Genomic DNA, 24,387 nt, shown 5'->3' with positions numbered 1-24,387 from the left:
AACCTAAGATAGATAACTATACAACATAAACAAGAAACTTACCCTTAATTAATTCACATTTTCTAATTGGAACCTAAGGGTTATGGTGAGAGCACCAAGGAAGGGCCTCAATGTGAAGAGGGCAGCAAATGAATTACATACACAAGGCAAAGTTTATCAAAGAAAGGACACAAGTAAATCCAGGAAAAACTCTGACGGACCCTTGGTTTCTTCTTAATTCACTCTTTGTGTAAAATAAAAGTGTGCTAAGGAGTGTCCTTAACTTTGAATATTTTGGAACAGAAGAGACCATCTGCCCAACAGCCTGTCTCCCTCCCATTTGACTGATCTCTGGCCCACTTTCTGCTTTTCTAACCACGCTTGCCTCCATCCCTTGCTTTCAGAGACAGCCTAGGTGTCTCTTAAACTTGTTTGTAGTTCTCTCTGCAGCCACCATCCCCTTAACAGGTTCCATATGTGCTCAGGCCTTTGAATAAAATAGTTCTCCTTTGTTTCGCTGTTTACTCCAAGTGTCTTGCTTTTGAAAATATCCCTAATAGTAAACTCTTCATCGGGAAAAGCAGTATCTGCTTACAATTGGAAATGGTGTTAACTTGACTGCGTGCAATTTCAAGAACTTTGTTTATGTTTTAGAGTGATTTCTCCCCTCTCCCCTCCACCCCCATTTTTTGTTTGAAAGGTTTATTAGAGCTTATCCTTCTTGGGAGGTAGAGCAGTATTAATACAAAAAGAACCTTTGATATTTACTGTATGTTATCTTTTGTTATTCAGTCTTAGAGTAAAAATAAATGAGTTAATATTAGGTCTCAATTTCAATCAGTTCTTTTCTTGAAATAATTAAACTTTGCTTCCAATAAATTTGTAGTGTATCGTATTTAATACGATTATCCTTTATAGCTAGACTAATTCAATTTATATGCTTATACTAAATTAATAATTTTATTTGGCCAAGTTATCTACTTTGCCCTTATTCTTCAGATTCTGATGGATTCATCCCACATTATTGGTTTCTATAATAGGATGTTGATATCACTAATAAAATGCCAAATTCTTGCTTTTATTGGATCTTTAAAATCTTTTTTATTCTTTATTTGGGGTGTTTACCCAGTAAATTTCACAAAAGTATACTCATGAACAAAATTGGTTCTAGCCTTACCCTTGTGATTTCTATTAAGGTTATTTTCTCTTAACACATTTCAGTTTTCACTTTGTCACTTGATTTCCTACTAAGCAGTCACATTTCAGTTTGTCCTTTGGTTTTCTACTCACCGGTCATTCTTTAACTTGACTATAGATTTCTAACAGCAAAATGCCCCAAGTGCTTATTAGAAAGCCTGACAAATAACTTCAATAATGAATTACTTTACTTGTCACCCAAGTAATGTCTTCAAAGACACTAAGTTAAACCATCCAAGTTAAATACACATTAAACCTGGCGAACTTGAACAAACATTTCTTATCTAGCTTCTGTACTATTAGCTGACTTTTAAGTTCTTTCTTTAACCTATTGTTAAATGAATGACTAGTCTGAAGTGTTTTCCCCTAGATCTGTTTTTCAGTGCCTGTGACCTTCCTCTCCCCTTGCTCTGAACTCTTGTTACGCCCTTTTTAATTCAGCAAATGTCTTCCTCTTGCCTTCAGTATAAAATTCTGTAATTATTATCAAGGCATACCAAGCCCACTTACTCCATCTGCTACTTCCTAAGCTGTCTCATCTCAAAATACCCACAGTTCCAGGAATAAGCCATGACATCTCACTTCTGCTGGTCTTTGCATCCACTTGCCCTCGTGCTTAGAATGTTCTCACCTCTTGTCCTAATTTCATTTGATAAATGTTTGAATACCTTGCTTAACCAAGAGTCACCTTCTTCCAGGAAGCCTTCCTAGCTGGGTGTGACTAAGAGCTCCTTCTCTGTGTTCTAGAAGCCCTTTGTACCCTCTTCCCATCCTACCACTGGCCTCTATAGTGTTAATTTCCTGACACTGAGCTTTCTGAGGCAGGGATTAACTTTCATCTCTATTTTTTCTGCACCTAGCAGAGTGGTTGACAAAAATAGACATTTGAATGATAATCAATATCCATACATTGCTCAACCAATTCACTTTGTTATCTTTTCAATCCTGAAAGGACCAATTAAGTCTTTTGGCTGAATCTCTATATGACAATTCTTGTTTATCTAAATTAAATATTTTATTTAAAGTTGTATCATTATGAAAAACATTAAAACATAATAGGTGGTACTTCAAATATGATGAAAAGAAAACAAATGTTTCTCAGAAACAGAAGTATGTAGCTGAGCATAACGCATCTTACAAAAGTTATTAACCCAAAGGAAAACAGATGTTCCTACTGGAAATGATGACAGTTTTGTCCATGGTTGTCCCAAGAATACATAAGCTCTGGGAAGAGGAGACGGAAAGCAAACGTTTCAAAGGTTTTTAAGTTATATCAGGGCAGATTTTCCATGAAGTTTTAGGAAACTGACAATTACTCAAAACTTTGACTTTAAAAAACCTTATTATCCCAATCCAAAATGTAGTGAAACAAGCAGAAGGAAATCTCACTCCTAAGTGTTCTCAGCTCATTTCATTTTTTATAGGTTGCTTGACCAAGGATGACTTGGTTGCCTAAGGTTGGACAGGTCTTCCTTTATTTATCCACTATCTGAGTCCATTCTTTCAAGCACAGAGGGAGCCAGACATCAGGGAACACTATGGAATCATTTATGTTTCTCCACCTATATACACCCTGGCAAAATCTTTTTTTTTTGCGGTACGCGGGCCTCTCACTGTTGTGGCCTCTCCCGTTGCGGAGCACAGGCTCCGGACGCGCAAGCTCAGCGGCCATGGCTCACGGGCCCAGCCGCTCCGCGGCATGTGGGATCTTCCCGGACAGGGGCACGAACCCGCGTCCCCTGCATCGGCAGGCAGACTCTCAACCACTGCGCCACCAGGGAAGCCCTGGCAAGGTCATTTTTACAACTTGCTTTTCAACTACAGACTGTGGTGTGTCCATGGACAGCACAGTTAGGGAAATATTGGAAACCGGTAGGTGCCTTAATCTCACTACTTTTTATAACATGACTCCCTAACCAATGGTTTAAAATCAAGCTGTGGACCTCAGAGATTTAAAACTGTTACCGTCTTGCCCCCTCCTCTCCCTGAGCCCCAGGAATAAGATTCTCGCAGTGGCAATTCTCCCGAGGTCTGTATTGCTCCCTTCTGTGTGCTCTGTAGTGAGCTCCCGGAGCACCTCAAAGCTCAACCCTCACCACTGGGGGTCGGACGCTTCAGTGGATCAGATGAAGTTACTTCAAAGGAAAATGTCACCTTAGGTTGCATTGTCCAGAGGTTGAGGATTGAGTAGAACTGACAATCCAGTTCTCTTTTTAAAATGTTGAGGAGCTTTAGGAAAGTTTGATTTGTAAGGAAAAAAACAACCAAAAAACCCTCTGACTTTATCCTTATACATTAAAAAGAACATTTTCTACATCTCTTTTACATTTTCCATCTGTCAACTCTATTTTGTCAGCACTCAGTGTCAACCTATGCAAGGCTGCTGGCTTGTCAGCTTCCTGGGAAGTAGTCACGGCCTTCTCACTCTCCAATGTCCTGTTTGGAGAAAACAGAGACTTCCTTTCCTCTGCACACTTTCTGGATCTAGTCAGAAAGTTCTCAAACAAGTTACTAATTCACAGATCCTTAAATGTCTTATTTTCTAGCTCTAACCAACTTATCTTGCCCCTTGTTAGTTAGGATATAGATTCCAAAAGGCTAACTGATAGCCTTTTGTGCTTAAAAAATGCTACTTGAAAAAAATATTTCTGGAAGATAACTGAATTTGGCTTTTATTTTTTTTTTCACTTTGATAAACATGGTCGAGCATTGGCAAACTGCCACACCTAGAATTTGGGACACCCACTTGCCCTCCTGGTTATGCTGCAGAGTTAATGAAGGAAAATAGCCAAATTGGATGTGGAATTGACTTTAAATCCAGAGACCCATTTTCTCCTTTCATAAATAAACATGTTAGTCTGTCAAGCAAAGTATGGTGAGAAAAAAACCAGCTTTTAAAAAGGTAGAAACAATAAAGAAATAGCCCTTAACCCAGGAAGAGACACCTAAAAAGGAGTAACTCGCAGGCCATAAACCATTATTCTTTTTTCTGCAGGAATGTATTATTATTACCCTTTCATAGACACAAAGGTTCATATCCTCCTCCCTCTCCCAGATGTCTTGGACATTGAAAAGAGAATCAAGAGTATTAACTAATTCCCTGTGTTTTCTAAGCTGGTTTGTAGGTTTGAAGGATTGCGAATGATTTGGCAGAAAATAATGATGCAAAACAAAACCCCCGGGGCTTCCCTGGTGGCGCAGTGGTTGAGAGTCCGCCTGCCGATGCAGGGGACACGGGTTCGTGCCCCTGTCCGGGAAGATCCCACATGCCTCGGAGCGGCTGGGCCCGTGAGCCATGGCCGCTGAGCCTGTGCGTCCGGAGCCTGTGCTCCACAACGGGAGAGGCCACAACGGTGACAGGCCCACGTACCACAAGAAAAAAACAAAAAAAACAAAACCAAAACCTTAAGTTTTACTTTTTCTACCTGAAAATCTTAGAAGACTTCCTGTAAAGTGTTTGCAGATGGGTGTGTGTTGGCTGTGCTGTGGTTTTAGCTCCAAGTCAAATGCCACTTCTCTGTGAGCAAGTCACACTGCATATCAACATTAATTTAATTATGTTAAATCTCACAGGCTTCATTAGATTAATCTAAAAGCCAAGGAAAACATATGCTGTTTCTTCATTCTTTAGCACATTACTCACCAGTAGAAGAATTTTCAGTTTCTTTTCTGAAAGACCATTGAGCTCTTAGTGAACATTTTTACTTGTGTTGCAGTTCAGTTTGATTTGAAACCAAGAACTGGTTCTTCTGATTCTTCACATAAAATCTATCGAGCCATAGTGTAGTTCTAGAATACAAAACCCTCCTCTCCGCCTTTCCCTTCCTTGAGTGCAGATGGCTATTGACGGGCAAACAGCTGGAAGAACAATATTTACCCACCACTGGAAAATCATTTCATATTTGACAAGATTCTCCTTGAAAAAAAGAAGCATTTATCAACGTGGTAGTTCCTTTTCACAGATGCTTTTCCAACAGTGCTCTGTGAAACCTTAAAAATCACACATGGTTATTTAAATTTAATTGCTAATTAGTTTAAGGCAATGCATAGCCATGGAAAAGGCCAAGAAAATGTTGAATGGGTTTGGCAGTTTCAAGTTGCATTTGGATCGTGAATACTTCCTGACTGAAGACCTGTACAAACAAACTTGGGGCGAAGGAACCCACTGGCACCATTCATGGTGGGGATTAAATGCAAGTGGCTTAGTGGGGCTGTGCCTGGGACCCCGTCTCCAAGTGCTCTCAGAGTGGGAGGAACTCACATCCTTTGGAAACTGCTGTGGATAATTACTACTTTGTAGAGCAGTGAGCTCATGCTATTACACAAGATTAGTGCTGTGCTCCAGAGCTGGCAGATTCTCTCTCCCGCACAGAGATTTGCCAGCTAGGAAAATAGTGGGCATATTGCCACTTTCACAGCTATCAGGAGACCCCGAGTTAGTTTTTTTTCCCTTCGACATATTCATGTTTGTAGGATCCCACTCCAGGCTGCCAGCCTTGGGCAGTGACACCAAAACAAACGTCTCTTTCTCCTTTAAAACAAAGCTGCTCTTTTCCTTTTGGTTGTTCAACTAAAAGACAACAGCCAAACCATAACCTCCTTTAAAACATAAATAAACAAGGACCCAGACCAGAGTAACCCGCAGCAAGTACGCAGATCAGAGGAGGGTATATTTCTACCTTGCAGTGAGGTCATTTGCCCCAACAATTTAAAGAAAACAACATTAAATATAATCCCCCACAGACTGCAAACAAATGCCTCTTGTGACCACAGCCATCGAGGGAAAAAAGGCATTTTAAAGTTAACACATGTTTTGATTTCTCTAATAAGCAGTCCTTCTAAGCTCCCGGCAGATAACTGTTTGACCTGTGTTCTGAAAGGTGAGGGCCGGGGGATAAACCCAGAGTGGTTATTCTGAGTTCTTTATTTAGTGCAAAGGTGGTTTCTTATCAGCATATGTTTCAAAAGGGTAAGCCGTCCTCTAGGGGCTGTGTTTTCTATTTGGAGTTTGCTTTTATCCTTTGGTGGTTATCTGCTTACCCCTGGCATCGACTGCATTTGGATGTTATTTGTGGCCATGTGAGTACAGCAGTGGCGCTACCAGTTCCAGGTGATAAAAGGAGTTTGAACACAGAGAAGTCAGCTTTTAGTACAGGTGTCATGTTTTTATAGCTAATCTACATAAGTTTTTACCTACAAACAGACTGAATCACATGCAGACATTAACTGTGTGCATTGGTGTTTATTTACGATCTGCCCTGTCCTGAGGATTTTAGGTGGCTATTATAGGCTTTGCTTCTGATGCAGCTTCACTGTTGATGCAAATCATCTGATAATTTTAAAAGGACAAATAGAAAAAAATAAATATTGTAGTCGAACGTTTTAGTCAACTAGAAAATTCAGATTATAGCTACATTGGCCTGTAGCTAAATAGAATGGGATTGGTAAATACTGTTTAGCTGAGGTCTATCTTTTAGCAAAGTGTTCTCTTCTTACTTTTCCTCACAAAACTGAGGGAACCTATCACAGATAATCCTTTAATCTTTTTTTCCATATGGAGGAAATAATCATGGTTTGGGGTGGGGCGGGGGTGGGGGGGACGTCTACATTGCTTTGTTAACGGTGACTTAGTTGGTAATTCAAAATCTAATGATGGATGGATATCACCACCTAGTGGCCATATAGTATTTTGCGTTTCAAAACTTCACATTCCCAGAACTCTGCTTAGGTCTCTGCAGGAATAATATTCTCTGTGAATTAAGTCCCTATAGCTTTGGGTTTTAAAATTCTAGTATGAATTGCATTATATCATGAACCAGAAAGTTAAATGTGAAATGAGATGATTTTTCAAATGCAGCGTAAAGCTAATACATGGAGTCACATGCTTAGTAAAATCCTAGCAACTGAGGTAAGCATTGGGACCAATCTTTCCCGTATCTTCACTTTATACACAGTAATAGCAGTGGAAAGTTTTCCTTGGCTGGTTCCCTTGGCATGTGAACCTAGAGGACATTTTTGGTTTTCTTATGAAAATTTTTTTTACAGTGAATTAAATCAGCAGTGTTTGGGGGAATAGAGAGTAGGTAGAAAGCAGAGACTGGACTGTTCATGGAAAAAAACTCCAAATTATAGCTTGAAGCCTTAAATTCTCCCAACAATTACCATAATATATTATGTCAGAGCATGGCTTTACTGGACAAATGTCGAGAGCGGTTTTTATCAATGGAATGTGTGCGGTTAATTGTTTAAACATACTTGGCAACACTCATAATAGTTCTAAAACATAAAGCCTTTAATTGGCAATTTAAGATCATCTAAATTACAGTGAATTTTAAAGAATAAAAGGTGACTCAATCTAAGCTGAAAAACTATAGGTAAATATGTGGGTAGGTACAAGGTCGATGATAGAGTAGGCCCCTGGCAGATGCAGGTTCAAGATTCAAATATACGTGAGAGACCCTGAAGATCCACAGATATGAAATATTTCGTACTTTTTGCTCAGGCACAAATTTGGACTGTACCCAATGGCTGGCTAGTATGTAAAAATCGTTCAGTTAGCTGGCAAGTTTGTCCAATGGACAGCTCAGTTTTCCCATCTCTAGGGGTCTGTTGATGTTTATTCTACTAACTATTTAACCATTTTGGACCTTCTCTATCGTATTTATGGTGGGGACCTCTCTGCTACACAGGTCTGTGTGAACAAGGGCATTCCCAAAGGTCTATCCTAGATATATCCTTCCCTGTTGCCAAGAGATACTGTATTTGTAGGGGGGTGTGTATGTGTGTGTGATGGTAGTAAATCTCAAATTTGTGTCCCACAAAAAGATGAACTTAAATTTTATCTAGTGTGTGAAAATTCCATTTTCTTTTTATTAGAGAGGAAAAGAAACCAAGAGATTCTAAACAGAGTGTCTAACTGTTTAGAACTAGTTAGTGCCCATCGATTATCCTTTATAGCTATTTGACCAAATTAAATCGTAAAATCTCAATGAAAAGAATTTGAAATGGGTCAAATATTATGGAGAAGGGCTAGTTATCAACTAAGTTTTGATAAGTCCAGTTGCTCTGAAAACTTCTTAGTTTTAAATTCTGATAAAAGGGATTTAAAAACAAAACTCTTTCATGTTCCGGGAATTCTTTCTCTACTAGAGGTTGAAGCATGACCTTATTATCTTCAGGGTTTTGAATTTTGAATTGACATTATCTTCTAAAGACAAAAAAAATCTTGATGTGGAAAAGCAAATACTATTTTGGAATGTTGCATGAAGGGTAAGTCATTCTACGGTTCAAGAGCCTTCCATGATCCAGCCTTTTCTTTTCACCATCCAGCTGCTTGCATATTTCCTCATAAATCGATTTGCTTATATATGTATCATATAAAGGACCAGCTGGGACGTGACTGTCACAGCAGTTAACTGACTAATACTGGTTGGTCTCGTTTCCTTTCTTGAACTGAAAGCAGTGCTCAAAGCTGAACCAAGCAAACTCCTTTTGTAAAGCAAAGCAAAGTACCTGATTTATTTTTAAATCTTGTGTATTTCCAAAATAATGCTTTTTTAAAAACCAAAGTATAGTTGATTTACAATGTTGTGTTACTTTCAAGCGTACAGCAAAATAACTCAGTTATATGTGTGTGTGTGTGTGTATTCTTTTTCAGATTCTTTTCCATTATAGGTTATTACAAGGTAGTGAACATAGTACCCTGTGCTATACAGTAGGTCCTTGCTCTTTATTTTATATACAGTAGTGTATATCTCTTAATCCCAAACTCCTAATTTATCCCTCCCCGCCCTTTCCCCTTTGGTAACCATAAGTTTCTTTTCTATGTCTGCGAGTCTATGAAACAACACTTCTTTCACCTTAGAAAAAAGACAGTGATCCACCTCTAGTTCAAGTACATTAGAGTTTTCTCTTCCATTTGTTTTGTACATGCTTGTGATACTAGTTATCTGCTGAGATTCAGGGCCATGGATCATGGTGGTGTGTATTTTAAAGATAAAAGATCATCTGATATCTCTGAATGACAGTTGGGACTCCTAAATACTATATAATCAGAGTCTCCTTGAAAGGATGTAAACCCTGTCTGACTTTAGTAGATTGCTGGTAACTTTCAAAAGCAGAGACCCTACCCCCATCCCCAAACACAACACACACCTTTTCCCTCCCGGTATGTTGACTGAATTAAGTTGGAGACTTTGCAAAGAGCTGGGAAGGAGAGAATAACTCTTCAGCCATTCTGTTTGAGACACCTAAGTCAAGTTTGTCTTAGATCTGTGGAACTGAGGTCACTCTCCGAGAGTGGGGAATATTGGCAGGCAGGGGAGTCCCGTGTGCTCCAGAAGACCTGCAGGATAATTCTCCGCTTTTATGTTAATATAAGACAGAAGTAAATTTTTGACAATAAAATACAGATTATTTGGAATAAAATAATCTAAGCATTTGTAAAGTTTGATAGATTGTAATGAATAACTTCAGTCTGCTCCGACTTTGTCCTCTCCATATTAGGATTGGTTCAAAATGAATTCTCTGGTTTGTGGAGACAATTTTCATTCAAGAGAATGGTACTTAGCTGTTAGATTTTGGCCAGGATTTTAAAAATCATTTTATGCTTTTGGCAGCTAACTTGCTTGAATCTGATTGGGGGGAAAGGAAAGAGAAAACAATAATTGAAAAGTTAATAAATCCAGTTTAGTTGAAATGGTTGTCTTTTGGGGCACTTTTTTTTTTACACATACAGAGAGATAATCATTTAATTGGAACACTACAAGTAACTTTTTCATATAGTGTACAGCATTAAGCAGTTCATACTAGGTATAAAAAATTACCTCTTAATAAAATGCATGTTTGTTATAGAACATGTAGATAAGTTTACATCTGAGCTGGCTTTCCTTTACATCAACTATGTGACTTTTATGTCATAATTTTCTCTGCCATCAAAAGAGAACAAAAAATGCACAGTAATCTAGGGGTTTCTTTTCAGACATGGGATTGGTCTAATTCTGGTCTCTGGGGGAAACAACGAGAGTTCAAGGTCTGGAATTGAGAACATGAGTCTCTGAGACAAAAACAGGCTAAATCAGCATTTATTTTTGTCAACAGTGTTAAAATGGATTCTCCCCAAGCCATGCTGGCTTTTTGGAATAATTTTAGTTTGCCCATCCAGCCCTAGAAGAGGGTCGACCTGGGCTAGATCACCCAGGATGTTTGCTTATAATTCCAGCGAGGAGAAAAAAATCCAGATGGGAGCAGAGAATTTTTCTCTGCTCATTCCAAGAGTCTACATTTCTGTATGTATGAGACACCGTCTATGTGAGAGAGGCTCGATTACATTCTTATAGCTCAGAATTGATTTCCTGAGGAGAGCTCTCTTCCTAACATTTAGCTTTAGTGAAAAAAATACATTATTGAACCTAAAATCAATGATTTATTTTTTCTACTCTTTTTCTCTGCAAGTGATATTAAATAAGGCTATAAGAATTCAGGAGGAAACAAAGAAAGTTGTTCAGAAAACTGGAGTTTCCTTTGCTAAGTCAGTTTGGCAGTAACATGGAGCAAAATCAAAGCATCCTAGCCAAAATAAATCTGCACAATGGAGCAATCAGATATGAGGTAATAGTGTGACATGCCTGTGGGTATCAAACATTCTTGCAAAAACCACAGACTTAAAATTTGGTCCTGCACCATTAAGCCACAGTTCTGCCAAGCAACAACACAGATCACTGCTGCGAGCCAAAGGCAATTCCCACCCAAAACAATTAAATCTTTTACCAGAGGTCTGAGCCTGGGAAGCTTAAGGCCTGAGAATTACTTTGGTGGCATGGAATCAGAATCTCATTTCAGTGTGAAAATGAGATGGTTATTGTTCAGATCAGGAGGAAATGTCAGCTGCAAAATACATGGCAGTCGAGGGACTTGGATGACTTGAAGTGATGTTTGTTGAGGTTAGATTTAAAAAGTGTTAGCTAAGAAATCGGTAAGTTCTTTCTGAACGCTGCATAGCTCATGTTATAATGTTCATTTTTACTGATTAGAAAAATAATTTATGCTCATTCAAGGGAAGTTGGAAAATCTGTAAGAATATATAGAATAAAATATTACCTTAGTCTCATATCACTAGATATAAACTTTATAACATTTTACTGCATTTTCTTTGGGTCTTTTGCATACACACACACACACACACACACAACTGCATCGAGAGTATGCGTAAAATTCGGATTATTGTACATTTTTAGGACTTTGCTTTTTATTTAACTTAACACTTCTTTTAGTATCTTCCATCTCCTTGTATAGTCCTCAAAGCCAAGATATTTGATGGTTATATAATGTCCCATTTGTCTGGCTATACCATGATTTATTGAATATATATTCGCTCTATAGATTTTTCCCACTTACTGCTAGTGTAATATTTTAGATAAAATGTTGTTCATATCTCTGATTATTTTTTAGGATAGCATTTTAGAAGTAGAATTATGAAGTCCAAGGGTAGGAACTTTTTTTTTTTTTTTTTGGCGGTACGCGGGCCTCTCACTATTGTGGCCTCTCCCGTTGCGGAGCACAGGCTCCGGACGCGCAGGCTCAGCGGCCATGGCTCACGGGCACAGCCGCTCCGTGGCATGTGGGATCTTCCCGGACCGGGGCACAAACCCGTGTCCCCTGCATCGGCAGGCGGACTCTCAACCACTGCGCCACCAGGGAAGCCCAAGGGTAGGAACTTTTTAAGGCTCTTGGTATGTATTGCCAACTGTTTTGCAGACCGGTTATTTACTTCTGCTGACTTTGTGATTGTCTTGCTTGCTGTTTGCCAGCAGCAAACAACATCTTCGATCAGGGGCAAGTATGGATAGGGAGGAGCGCAGCACACTCTGGGGTTCATTATTTCTAAATATGAAATTATTTATTAAACAACACCGCTATGTGCCAGGCATAGCTCCTGGCACTGAGGATACAGGAGTAAACAAAAGAAGCCAAAATCCCTGTCCTCAATGAGCTTACACTCTACTAAGGAGAAAAAATATAATAAGTAAGTAAAATGCATAGGATATTAGAAGGTAATAAGTGTTATGAAGAAAAATAAAGCAAACAAGGGAGATGAATAGTGTGGTAAGGCCAAGGAAAGGGGAGCACTGCACAGTTTACACATGGTATTGGGATGCTGGAAAATTTTCCACCTTTGAGGACATTCACTGGTTTCCTGAAAGAGGTTAGTTAGAAAGTAAACTAGAAAGTATTGAGCTCCAAAATCCAAATTAAGTATATGAGGAACTCTGGGATCTCTCACCATAAAAAGTATTCAATTTATATCTTTGTTAGTTTTAAGGAATTCTTATTCTTTATTAATTTAATTTTTAATTTTATCCTGCTTTAATTCATCTGTTAAAGACGGCTTAGTCATACAGCAGCAGCAGGCTGAATGTGACATTTATATCTGCATTGTTATTCCATTTCCTTTTCTGTTATCTATTAAAGGAGGGTAGCCGAAAAAAAAAAAAAAGGCAAAAAATAAGACTTGGTGGGTGGAGGGTAAGAGATGGTAAGGAAAGGGAAATAAGCAAAGAAAAGGAAAATAAAGAAATAATTAGAAACCCAGGTCAGATCAAATGTCAGTTCCCAGTCGCAGGGAGACCTGCCAGACAGAGTGCTTTGGTGAGTACGGTCCTCTGAGCATCTTTCCCAGGGCCACCTAGGGGGTAGCTCAGTGGTACCATTCAGGCTACTAGAGTTGAATTTAAATCCATATAATTTCTGGATTTCCACCAGAGAAATAAAAACACCCTTAATTCTGTGTTTTGGAAAAAAAGTCTTTATTAAGCTTCCCTTGGTTCTTTGAAGTTTTATCACTTTTCAGAGACTCTTCTTTACATAGCAGAGGTCTCTTGTCTCCTATCTTAATTTTGGCATGATTGAGGTGCATTTCAAAGCAAAGCTAAGCAAAGAGATTGAAGGAAAAGTAGAAGGTCTCTTAATCCTGAGGTTTTCAAACTTAAGGTCTTCTTCTCACAAATTATTTTATCAAAGATCTAGGTTTTTACCATATTTTAAAGCTTTAAAAACCACATTATTTTCTGAGAAGAAAGAAACATTAGAGACATTCTCTAGTATATTTATTATACATTTTTAAAAGACATAAAGATAACCATGGTGCTTTTGGGAGTAACTAGCAGGACTGTTTTTTGGCGTGCTCTGAATTGGAAACAATTGCCTTAACTCATATACAGTTCTTTCTTCTCTGACTCTGTCTTTTTCAAATAAAATCTCTTAACTCACTGTTTCAACCACAGACTCATTTTTCCCCCCCTTGGTTCTTTTTTTTTTTTAAATTTTTATTGGAGTATAGTTGATTTACAATGTTGTGTTAGTTTCATGTGTACAGCAAAGTGAATAAGTTATACATACACATGTATCCACTCTTTTAGTTTCTTTTCCCATATTGGTCATTACAGAGTATTGAGTAGGGTTCCCTGTTCTATACAGTAGGTCCTTATTAGTTCTCTATTTTACATATAGTAGTGTGTATATGTCAATCCCAACCTCCCAATTTATCCCTCCTCCCCCTTTCCCCCTTGATGACCATAAGTTTGTTTTCTACACACAGACTTATTTTAAATTTAATTCAAGGAAAGACTAATAGATCTGTAGGCCCAGAAGAAACAGTCACATAAATCTGAATTGTCACATAGTTCATTGTCACATAAATCTGTGTGTCACATAAATCTGAATACGTATTTCTTTCATATGAAGGAAATTTGTCTCCACCAGTCTGGTCAGCATTAGATGTGATTTAAACATGACAGTAGGCAAAGCATATTGGGAAAGCGATACCCAAGTTGAGCCAGAGAGACAATGAACAAACATGTCCCATATCACATTCTAATTAAGAGACCAGAGGCTAGAAAGCTTCTCTCTTACTTATGGTCCAATATTATTTTCATCTCACTAAAGTTTGTTATTTTTGAATAGGCATAAGGACTATGTTTTTCATATAATTATTGGTTGATATGGAGGTCACATTTTAAGGCAACAAAAAATTGAATGTAAACCTAAAAGTCCTGGGTGTTTAACATTGCTAAGTTTCAAGTTATTCCCAGTCTTGCTGGATTACTGTAAGAGATAATGCATACCAAGTGCCAGAAGAGGGCTTCATTCATTACTGGTGCTGAATAAAAGACATGTATTACTGTGATGGAAGGCAAAAGGTATTTCTGGTTAAATCTCATTGCTCAAACTAGGGAATCAAAAGGTATCATCTAAAGATGTAGATATAAAGGTAACCAGTAGAAAAACATCAGGTCAATAAAATTCCTTTTAATTATCTGAACACACATTAAAGAAAAGCAAACATATATTTATAGTAAGACATTTTTAAAGCATTATCTTGTATATTAATATGCATAAATGTGATAAATGTTCCTATTAAAACAACTTCCAGATTAGATCATAAAGCAAAACACAACTGAATGGTGCACATAAGAATCGTATCTAAAACAGAATTACTCAGAAAGGTTGAATATAAAATGATGGGCATAGGTATATCGGGTAAACAGAAAAATAAATATAGCAAATATATCAATTTATATATATATCAACATAGCAAAGAATTTGGATGAAAACAATTGCATTCAATAAGACAAAGGTACTTTATAGTGGTAAAAATATAAAAGAAGGAATGACCATTTTATTGCACTATAATCACCTCTACATAAAATTATATGTGCACATAAGGTTTGGAAGAAAACATGACAGATTAGAGTGACGAGATTATGAATTTTTTTCTCTAGTTGTTCCACTTCCATTAATGCTGTTACAATTAATAATAATGACATGGTGAAAATTCTTAAATTGAGCATTGATTCCTTAGATATATCTCATCGCCAAAGGAAAAAATATATATATTTGTTGAAGAGAGACTTTGAGATATATACATTTTCCACTCAGAGTGTAAAAGTCTTTTTCTTTACCACCAGAATTATTTCAGCCAGATGGTCCAACAGAAATTGTTGAGTCCCTTCTAATTTAATCGTGCAGTAATGACACTGTCGCTTTTATAATATGCTTCTCTTTGACTGTCAATAGTTATCTTCTCCCTCCATTTTTACAGCAATATGAGAACTGGAGGCCCAATCAGCCAGATAGTTTCTTTTCTGCTGGAGAAGATTGTGTTGTAATTATATGGCATGAGAATGGCCAGTGGAATGATGTTCCCTGCAATTACCATCTCACCTATACCTGCAAGAAAGGAACAGGTAATGATTACTCCATTAATAATGTATACTTAATCTGCATTTCAATTATCAAGCAAATTCAGGAAGAATAAATGTCATTCTTTGTGGTCTTTTGGTTTTTTTTTTTTTTTGCGCGGTACGCGGGCCTCTCACTGCCGTGGCCTCTCCCGTTGCGGAGCACAGGCTCCGGATGCGCAGGCTCAGCGGCCATGGCTCACAGGGCCAGCCGCTCCGCGGCATGTGGGATCTCCCCAGACCAGGGCACGAACCCGTGTCCCCTGCATCGGCAGGCGGACTCTCAACCACTGAGCCACCAGGGAAGCCCAAATGTCATTAAGACATAAGCTGGATGTCACATATGGCATGTCTTATTGCTCTGGAATGGTTTATTTTTCAATATAATTGAAAAGTTTGTTTTCAGTAATGTGTTCACCTTAGATTTCAAGTGCTTAAGAGAACAATGTAGCATTTTTGTAGAAAAACTACCTGGCAGTATTTTTAAGAAAAACAATTGCCAGCCCAAGGGCCTATAAACCTGTTTATTTTCATGAGGAGAGCATTAAAAAAAAAAAATTAGTTGTAGAATAAATAAATAAAAAATTTAAAGAAACAAAAAAATTTTTAATTAGTTGTCGACAATAAAAAACTGGTATGTATCATAAAATAATGTGAAGTTTTTACTTAAAAAAAAAAAGAACACCTGGTGCCCTCTGGCCCATGTTCACATTTATCAGTGGTTTATATACTGCAGCTGAAAACTACCACCCTCCCTTGGTGGGACTGTGGTCTCCAATTCATCGCAGTCCTCATTCAGACCTTTCGCCCTTTTTGGTTAAGTTCCTGGTCTTTATAGACATTTGAGTTTTTCACTCATTCCCTTAGAAGCTCCATCTGTACACATAAACCATAGAACAAAAATGCCATCCCTATATCTATTGTTGAAAACCTTCAAAATATGATACAATAAAAACATTTATAATATGTTTATAAGTTAATAATATAATGAGAATTGCTTAGTTGATATTAAACAGATAAAATTAAGAAAGCTGATTTTTGAAAGTGTTTATCATTGACCAATATGTTTGAATTCTAAGGCACACTGTATAGACTTCTTCCTTTAAAAAATAGGAATTCCATAAAAATTTATAAACCTATTTGCAATTGATAATGGTGTTAGAACATGAGTATTTAATCTCTATACCCAGATTTTACCCACCTCAATTAAACATACAAAGTACAAATGCAAAATGCAAAATCCATTTGACTTATTTTTGAATATAAAAATAATAAAACTAAAAATACACTCTACAGATATTTTAGGAAAGACAAACACCACTAGAGAAATTCTATCAAAAGAAAGAGAACAGTAAGATACACAAAGCTGAGATGAAACTTAGCTGTTATCCATGACTACTATACTCTGCCATTCTCTTGTCTAAAGCAGAATTTATTCTGAATATCTTTCATGTGTGAGCAGCTTTCCTGACTATGTACGTTACTTCCGCACTTACGCGATGGAACTTGTGAAAACAGCAAATCAAGTTATTTGCTCTTTTCCCTGTTTCTAGTGTAAGAAGTCTTTAAAGAACTGTTTGTCTTTATCCAAATGTCGTGTTTGCCCTCTTAGATCTCCAAATGTTCCCTGGAGTCATGCTTTTCATTTTGTGATCCAAACATTCTTTTGTTTCCCGTGTTGCTTTTTCCTATGCCAGGGTTTATTAGCAGCAGCACTATTAACGTTTTAGGCCAAACAGTTCTTACTTGTTGGGGCTGTCCTGTGCATTGCAGAATGTTTAGCATCATCTCTGCCCTCTATGCACTGAATGCCAGTAACATTCTCCTCCACTCCACATCCTCCTTTGCTTTGTGACAACCATCCATGTCTCTAGCCATCACCAACTATCCCTGGGAAAGGAGGGAGAGGAGGAAAACTGCCCCAGGTTGAGAACCACTGCCTTATCTAAAAAGGATTCACAAAAGTAACATCATGGTAGACATTTACCAATGGGGAAAAATTTACAAAACATTAGGTCTACCTCATTAAAGGAGAAAAATAAAACAAAACAAAATGATTCATATATTTTATCTCCCTACTGTCTGATTTTTATTTGTGTAGACTTAATTCTTTGTTAATCAGTACTCTGGGGAATGTTACGAATTTTATAAATGTCTGAAGACTTTTATAAATGACACTTATTTTTCCTTTCAGATATTTTAGACATCTTTAAACATACAGACCTAGGTCATTTTAATTAAATACTTGCAAAGGAGGATTATATTATATATAAAAGACTTTTTTTAAAAAAAAAAAAACCACCTCGTTGCATACTATCTACACATCTTTGGGGCATCCTGCAGGTTCCTTCCAATCCCATCCATTTACTTCCCCAATCCAGCCATAGATAATGACTTAATTCCCCTTCTTTTCTCTTTAGAATTATCACATATGCTTGTATCTGTAAACAAATTGTTTAGTTTTGTACACTTTTGAACTTTAAGTAGAATCATACTGTTTGTATTTTGTGCATTGCTTTTTTTGTTCAGCATTATATTTGTGAGATTTATCCATGTTGATGCATGTAGCTGTATTTCTTCATTTTGGCTGCTGTGTAGTATTACAGTATATGACTATATAACATCTTATTTATCAGTTCTCCTGCCAGTGGACATTTGGGTTACATTCAGTGTTTTCACTATTATAAACAATGTTTCTACGAATATTCTTGAACTTGTTTGTGGTAGATCTCTGCAAGTTTCCATAGGGTGTTTTTCCAGGAGTGAAGTGCAGAGTCATAGGATACAGGTACTATCAAATTCACTAGAAAATGCCAAATTATTTTCCAAAGTGGTTGTACCAATTGTCACTCCCACCAGCAGTGTGTGAAAGGTCCCATTACTCCACATCTTCTCCAACATTTGATATTAACGGACTTTGAAATTTTTGCCAATCTGGTGGGTATAAAATGTTATCTCTTGTGATTTAATTTGCGTTGTCTTGGATACTTCTCCCTGGATATCTTTTCATATACTTTTATTTATAGCTCTTCTTTTGTAAGGTTTCTGTTCATGTCTATTGTGTATTTTTAAAACTTGATTGCTTCTCTTTTATATATTGATTTGTGAGAGTTTTTTTTAATGTCCTGGTTATTAATCCCTTGACAATTATATGTTGCAAATATCTACTCCCAGTTTGTAGCTTGTCTTTCCCCATGGCATTTTTTAATGAACAGAGTTCTTCATTTTGTTGAATTTTCCTTTATGGTTTAAACCTTTTTGTGTCTTAAGAAATCTTTACCTATCCTAAAGTCAGAAAGCTATCCTATGTTGTTTTTAAATGTTTTATAGTTTGTCTTTTACATTTATATATTTAAACCATCTAGAATTGATCTCCCATGGATTCTCTGAGGTAGGGAACCAAATACATATTTTTTTCCATATGAATACCCAATTGTCCAAGTGAAAAAACTACCTTCTCCCCACTGCTCTGCCATGTTGCTTCCGTCAAATATCAAGTATATATATGTGGATCTATTTCTGGTCTGTTTGCCTGTCCTTGCCAGTACCACACTCCCTGAATTATTTTAACTTTATAATAAGTCTTCATTTATAGTTTTGGAAGAAATCTGTATATTGCTTTCCTCTCAAATTTAAAGACAACTTTTAATTAGTCAGAATCAAGTATAATGAGTTATCTAATTGATAATTTTTAACCTTCCGTATCACTTCCATCTCATTCTATCTGATACTTGCTAGTATCTGGACCCTAGTATAGACTTTCCATATTACAATAAAAGAAGTGTAGATATCCAGATGCAGGTTTTCATTGAACTATATACGTAGTGTAGATTATTAATTGAAAATGACATATTATTATAGAAATCTCAGTTTATCCTCTAGGAATTTGTAAAAATCAAATACATACACAAACGTTTCTAATTTCTTAGTTATAGATAGTAGGACTTTATAATCTATTTTTAGGTTATGTCTATCTGAGTGACAATTTCTTATGTGAACGAAAATATATGCTTGGATTGTGTTTCATTAAAGACAGTTTTGTTTGCTATGGGTCAATACATTCTAAGCTGTTTTGTCAGGCAGAAGTAAATTAAAGGAACTAAATATTTAAGTTAAACCTACATTTGTCATTTCAAAAGAATATGGTTATAAACAGCCTTTTGAATATGTAAATAAATTTAATATTCGTGAACTTTTGACATCCAAACATCTTGGTACCGAGGTTTCTGGTAATCATCCTCCCATTGAAGATTTGCATTATTTCGTGAGAGAATATGACATGCTTATCAGGTGGGCCTCATGATGGCATTCTTAAAGTAAACTATTGATAGGAAATGTCATTTAGGGAAATTATATTGAAGTTAAGTTATATTTTTATTAGAGATATATAGCAAAACACAATCACTTAATAAAAGTTAATTTTTAAAATATATCATTTAAAACAAGTACACTAATATTGAATAAAATTACAAATTAATACAAATTCAGTTCAACCAATTTTCCCAGCTTCTTGAATTTCAAAATTGTGAGGTTTCTTTTACTACTATTTCCTTTTTACTATTTCTACCATCACTAAGTTTGTTGATATACAGAATTTTTTATTGTGGGTTAAAAATGATGGTTATATATTCCAAGATTTACCTTTACTTACCCTGCTTAAGAGTTGAAATTTATATTTATAAGGTAATTACGAAATTGAAGCATGAATACTATGTCCTGACTTGCTTCCTGTCTCTGTACAGAAGACAGAAAAGAGCAAATAAACATAATTGAACCTGGAGATATTTATACTGAAGGGTCCATATTTTATCCATATTCTGGACATATTTTGTCCACATTTTGAAGCTATGATGTTATTATAGATTGTAAGTTTTTTTCGGGGAAGTGACAATAATAGTTAATTATTACAAATCTTATTTGAAGTGAAGATGGGTAATAAATAAAAACATCGGGATGGTGGTGAAGACAACATCAACAGGCCACATGGTGGCATGAGACAGGAAATTCCAAATTCCTTTTAATTTAGAATTTTTTTTGGAAAAGTAGCACCTCCAAATGGACAGATGAATGTATGACCATATGCCCTATGGTTCTTTTTAAAAAAAAAAAAAAAAAAAAAAGCACAATTCAAGATACAGAATCGGAGATTCAAACTAGGCCCAGAGGCTTACTGTTTAGTTTTGTCTTGAAAATATTCAATTTCTTAATCTAAATGACTGCTGAAGGTGCTTGATTGGGTATAATAAAGAAGGAAAGAGAAAAAAAAAAGAGAAACTCATGCCAATAGAAATACTTAGATTATTTGGAAATAACCCAATTTACTTTTCTTTAGTTGCTTGCGGCCAGCCCCCTGTTGTAGAAAATGCCAAGACCTTTGGAAAGATGAAACCTCGTTATGAAATCAACTCCCTGATTAGATATCACTGCAAAGATGGTTTCATTCAACGCCACCTTCCAACCATCCGTTGCCTAGGAAATGGAAGATGGGCTATGCCTAAAATTACCTGCCTGAACCGTAAGTGGTCCTTTAGAAAGAATGGACAACCATGCTATAACAACTACTAGACACCCTCATTTTACGGCTACGGTATTGGTAGTTTAGGGTATGGAGCAAGTAATATTGTTGTGTTTTCTTTTCTTTCTTTCTTTCCTTCCATGTAGCATCTGCATACCAAAGGACTTATTCTAAGAAATACTTTAAAAATTCCTCATCAGCAAAGGACAATTCAATAAATACATCAAAACATGATCACCGTTGGAGCAGGAGGTGGCAAGAATCAAGGCGCTGATCCCTAAAATGGCGAACATGTGTTTTCATCATTTCAGCCAAAGTCCTAACTTCCTGTGCCTTTCCTATCACCTCGAGAAGTATTATCAGTTGGTTTGGATTTTTGGACCACCGTCCAGTCATTTTGGGTTGCTGTGCTCGAAAACATTTTAAATGAAAGTATTGGCATTCAAAAAGAAAGCAAACAGAAGGAAAGAAAATAAGGGCAGAATGTAACCATTTCCAGACTATCTAATTTCTTTAGTTTTCTATTTGCCTCCAGTGCAGACCATTTTATAATGTATACCAGCCTACTGTACTATTTAAAAAGCTCCATTTCAGCACCAATGGCAATGTAAATAAGATGATTTAATGTTGATTTTAATCCTGTATATAAAATAAAAAGTCACACTGAGTTCGGGCATATTTAATGATGATTATGGAGCCTTACAGGTCTTTAATCATTTGTTCGGCTGCTTTTGGTAGTTTGTTTAGGCTGGAAATGGTTTCCCTTGCCCTTTGTCAGCAAGATGGAGGATGGCTTTTCCTGGACAATTAACAAACACAAAGTTTTGTAGGTCGCTGCACCATTTCTGCCCTAGGTACAACCGGCTTCCATGTGATGCTGAAGCCTGGCTGGCTAATGGGATCCCAACGGAACTAGAGACTGCAACGTGGAACTCTTTTTTTGCTGCATTACTTTTTCTTCACTTACAAGAAAGGCCTGAATGGAGGACTTTTCTATGACTAGGAGCATTTTTTAGGGGTCAAAGTGCTAATTATTAACTCAACTGGGTCTCCTTTTTAATGGCTTTTTATAACACTAACTTGCAAGATTACAGATCAACAACATTTCAAATGGATATAGACCTAGGGCTCTGGAGGGAGGGGGTTTGTTAAAACAACACACATTCAAAGAAAGAAATTTTGTATATATAACCATTTTAATCTTTTATAAAGTTTTGAATGTTCATGTATGAATGCTGCAGCTGTGAAGCATACATAAATAAATGAAGTAAGCCATACTGATTTAATTTATTGGATGTTATTTTACCCCAAACCTGAACATTGACATAGTATGTTAGTTATTTTTCAGTGTTAGCCTTTATACTTCCCTCACACAGTTTGGAACAATATAATCTAGGTACTCTGTCCCTGATGAAATAATGTGATGGATAGAATGCATCAAGTGTTTATTATAAAAAGAGTGGAAAAGTGTATAGCTTTCAGCAAATGATGTTTGCCCATTCTAAGCAAGGAGCATATATATAGAAATAGTGTGGGCTTTGCTTCCTGTTAGGTGGAGTGTATGTGTTAAAATTTCTCCCTATCTCTTCCCACCCTGTTTTCTCCCCTTAATTTGAATAAAATGACTGCTGAAGATGACTCTGAATCATTATCCACTTAATTTAATGTTTAAAGAAAACCCTGTAATGGGAAGAAAGCATTTAGGAGTCTTTCCCTAATTTTAGTTAGAATGATCTTGAGAAGACAACAAATAAAATGCAAATAGAAGAAGAGCAGACCCAACATGGATTCTTTTTCACAGAACCTCTTTTGACTTAGAAGGAACCACAGTAGCCACAATCATACACACTGTCTTTAGGCAAGTTCCCTTGGTTGCTGCGTTAAATGTGATCCACCTTTGGGTGTTCTAGAGCACAGAACAACTCTGTGTCTACCTATTAGGTTTTAGTTTTTCCTCTTTCATTACAATGCACATAATACGTTCCTGTATTTATATTATACCGTGTATAGTGTAAAATGTGAATGACTGTTTTTTTTTTTTTGTGAATGAAAATCTAAAATCTTTGTAACTTTTTATACCTGCTTTTGTTTCGCCAAAGAAACCTAAAATCCTTCTTTTACTATACTGTGACTGGTCTGGTTATTTACAACTTTAAACCCTAATGTGCACGAACATTTTTACATTCTAGATCTATCATGAAGTACAAGCTGCTGGCTTGGATGAAATGATTTTATGGCTAGCAGAGAGGTGATTATAAATGTCCCTGCAAAAATTGAGATAGTAATTCTGATAATGTTTACATATACATTCTTAGGCATTAATCTCAAACATGAAGGAAACATGCAATAGGAAAAGTGACAGGTCACACTTACAGAATTCTTCCTATTAACCAGGCCAAGTGTTTTATGTATATCATCTCCCAACAAGCCTAAGAGAGAGGCTGTTAATGTCTGATTGATGAGGGATCAAGCACAGAGAATTCAAGTCATTTGTCCCAAGTTACATAGTTTGTTGGTAGTGGATGCAGGTAATCTCCAGAACCTGCATAATACTCTCAATAAAAACATAAAATGTTATGTTCTCAATTGTTATACATTTAGGAGGTTAATTTACTGGCTAGAAGATCATATCTAAAAAAAAGATCAGAAGATGTCAAAAACACCAAGTTCCTATCCATCCAGATATTCATCCATCACTTTATTTTCATTCATTCACTATTACTAAGTACTTACTATGTATTAGGCACTGTACTAGGCCCTGGAGATTCAACAGTAAATGAGCTAGACAGGTCTCTGCCAATGTAAGATTTTTATACTGGATGCATCCCATGGGAGTTATTTTACAGCCCATTCTATTCAATATCTTTATTGATAATTTGGAAGAACAAATCCATTATATATTCTGCAGTTGTATAGAAGATATCATAAAGGACAAAGGTGAGTGGAAAATTATTTTGAGGTTTCTTTCTTGGAATGTCAAAAATATATGGGAAGTTAGGCATGAATAGATACAGAAGAGATTCTTTTTCTTGCTTAGCTTGTCCTTTTAATGTGCAATCTGTCATATCTTTATATAGAACTTTAAATAGAAATTACCCAAGGGCGTATATAAGAATTTGTATTACTTGTGCATATACACCCTTATTAGATGTTTATAAATCCATCAGATAAATTTTTACTGATCTAGGTGCAAATAATAGAGTCTATGGGATGTTCCATTACCCACAATGCTGGAACAGAGTGAGAAGTTTAAGGAGACTCAGCACTACTCAAAGTCAGCCAGAGGTGGTTTTCTATTCATTTCTAAAAGCTAGGTTGCCTATCAGGGGAAGAAGAGGTGGTTTTATGGGGTAGCTGAAATGGAAAAGAGGTATGAGAGATTGTATCGGGAGAAATACATCATTTTAATGTGATAGCAAGTAGGACTTTGCTGATCTTAAGTGAATTTTCAATTACGGT

At 36.5% G+C, this 24,387-nt stretch overlaps 1 protein-coding gene across 4 annotated transcripts in view; it reads left to right on the top strand.

Annotated features, from left to right (window-relative positions):
* Positions 1–21,202, top strand: part of VCAN (versican) — a gene marked incomplete at both ends in the record, with an annotated part of 100,571 nt that extends 79,369 nt beyond the window's left edge. For all 4 annotated transcript variants that reach the window (XM_082836359.1, XM_082836357.1, XM_082836358.1 and 1 more), the window contains 3 exons: positions 15,275–15,419; positions 20,746–20,928; positions 21,075–21,202. In XM_082836359.1, coding sequence (XP_082692485.1) covers positions 15,275–15,419; positions 20,746–20,928; positions 21,075–21,202 — 456 coding nt within the window. The remainder of the gene's footprint in view (positions 1–15,274; positions 15,420–20,745; positions 20,929–21,074) is intronic.
* Between the last annotated feature and the right edge of the window lie 3,185 nt (positions 21,203–24,387).

Source organism: Leucopleurus acutus (genome assembly GCF_964270905.1).
Source record: "Leucopleurus acutus genome assembly, chromosome: 3".
Classification (NCBI taxonomy): Eukaryota; Metazoa; Chordata; class Mammalia; order Artiodactyla; family Delphinidae; genus Leucopleurus; species Leucopleurus acutus.
The sequence above is the reverse complement of the archived record's forward strand: the minus strand, read 5'-3'. Positions and strand labels throughout refer to the sequence as shown.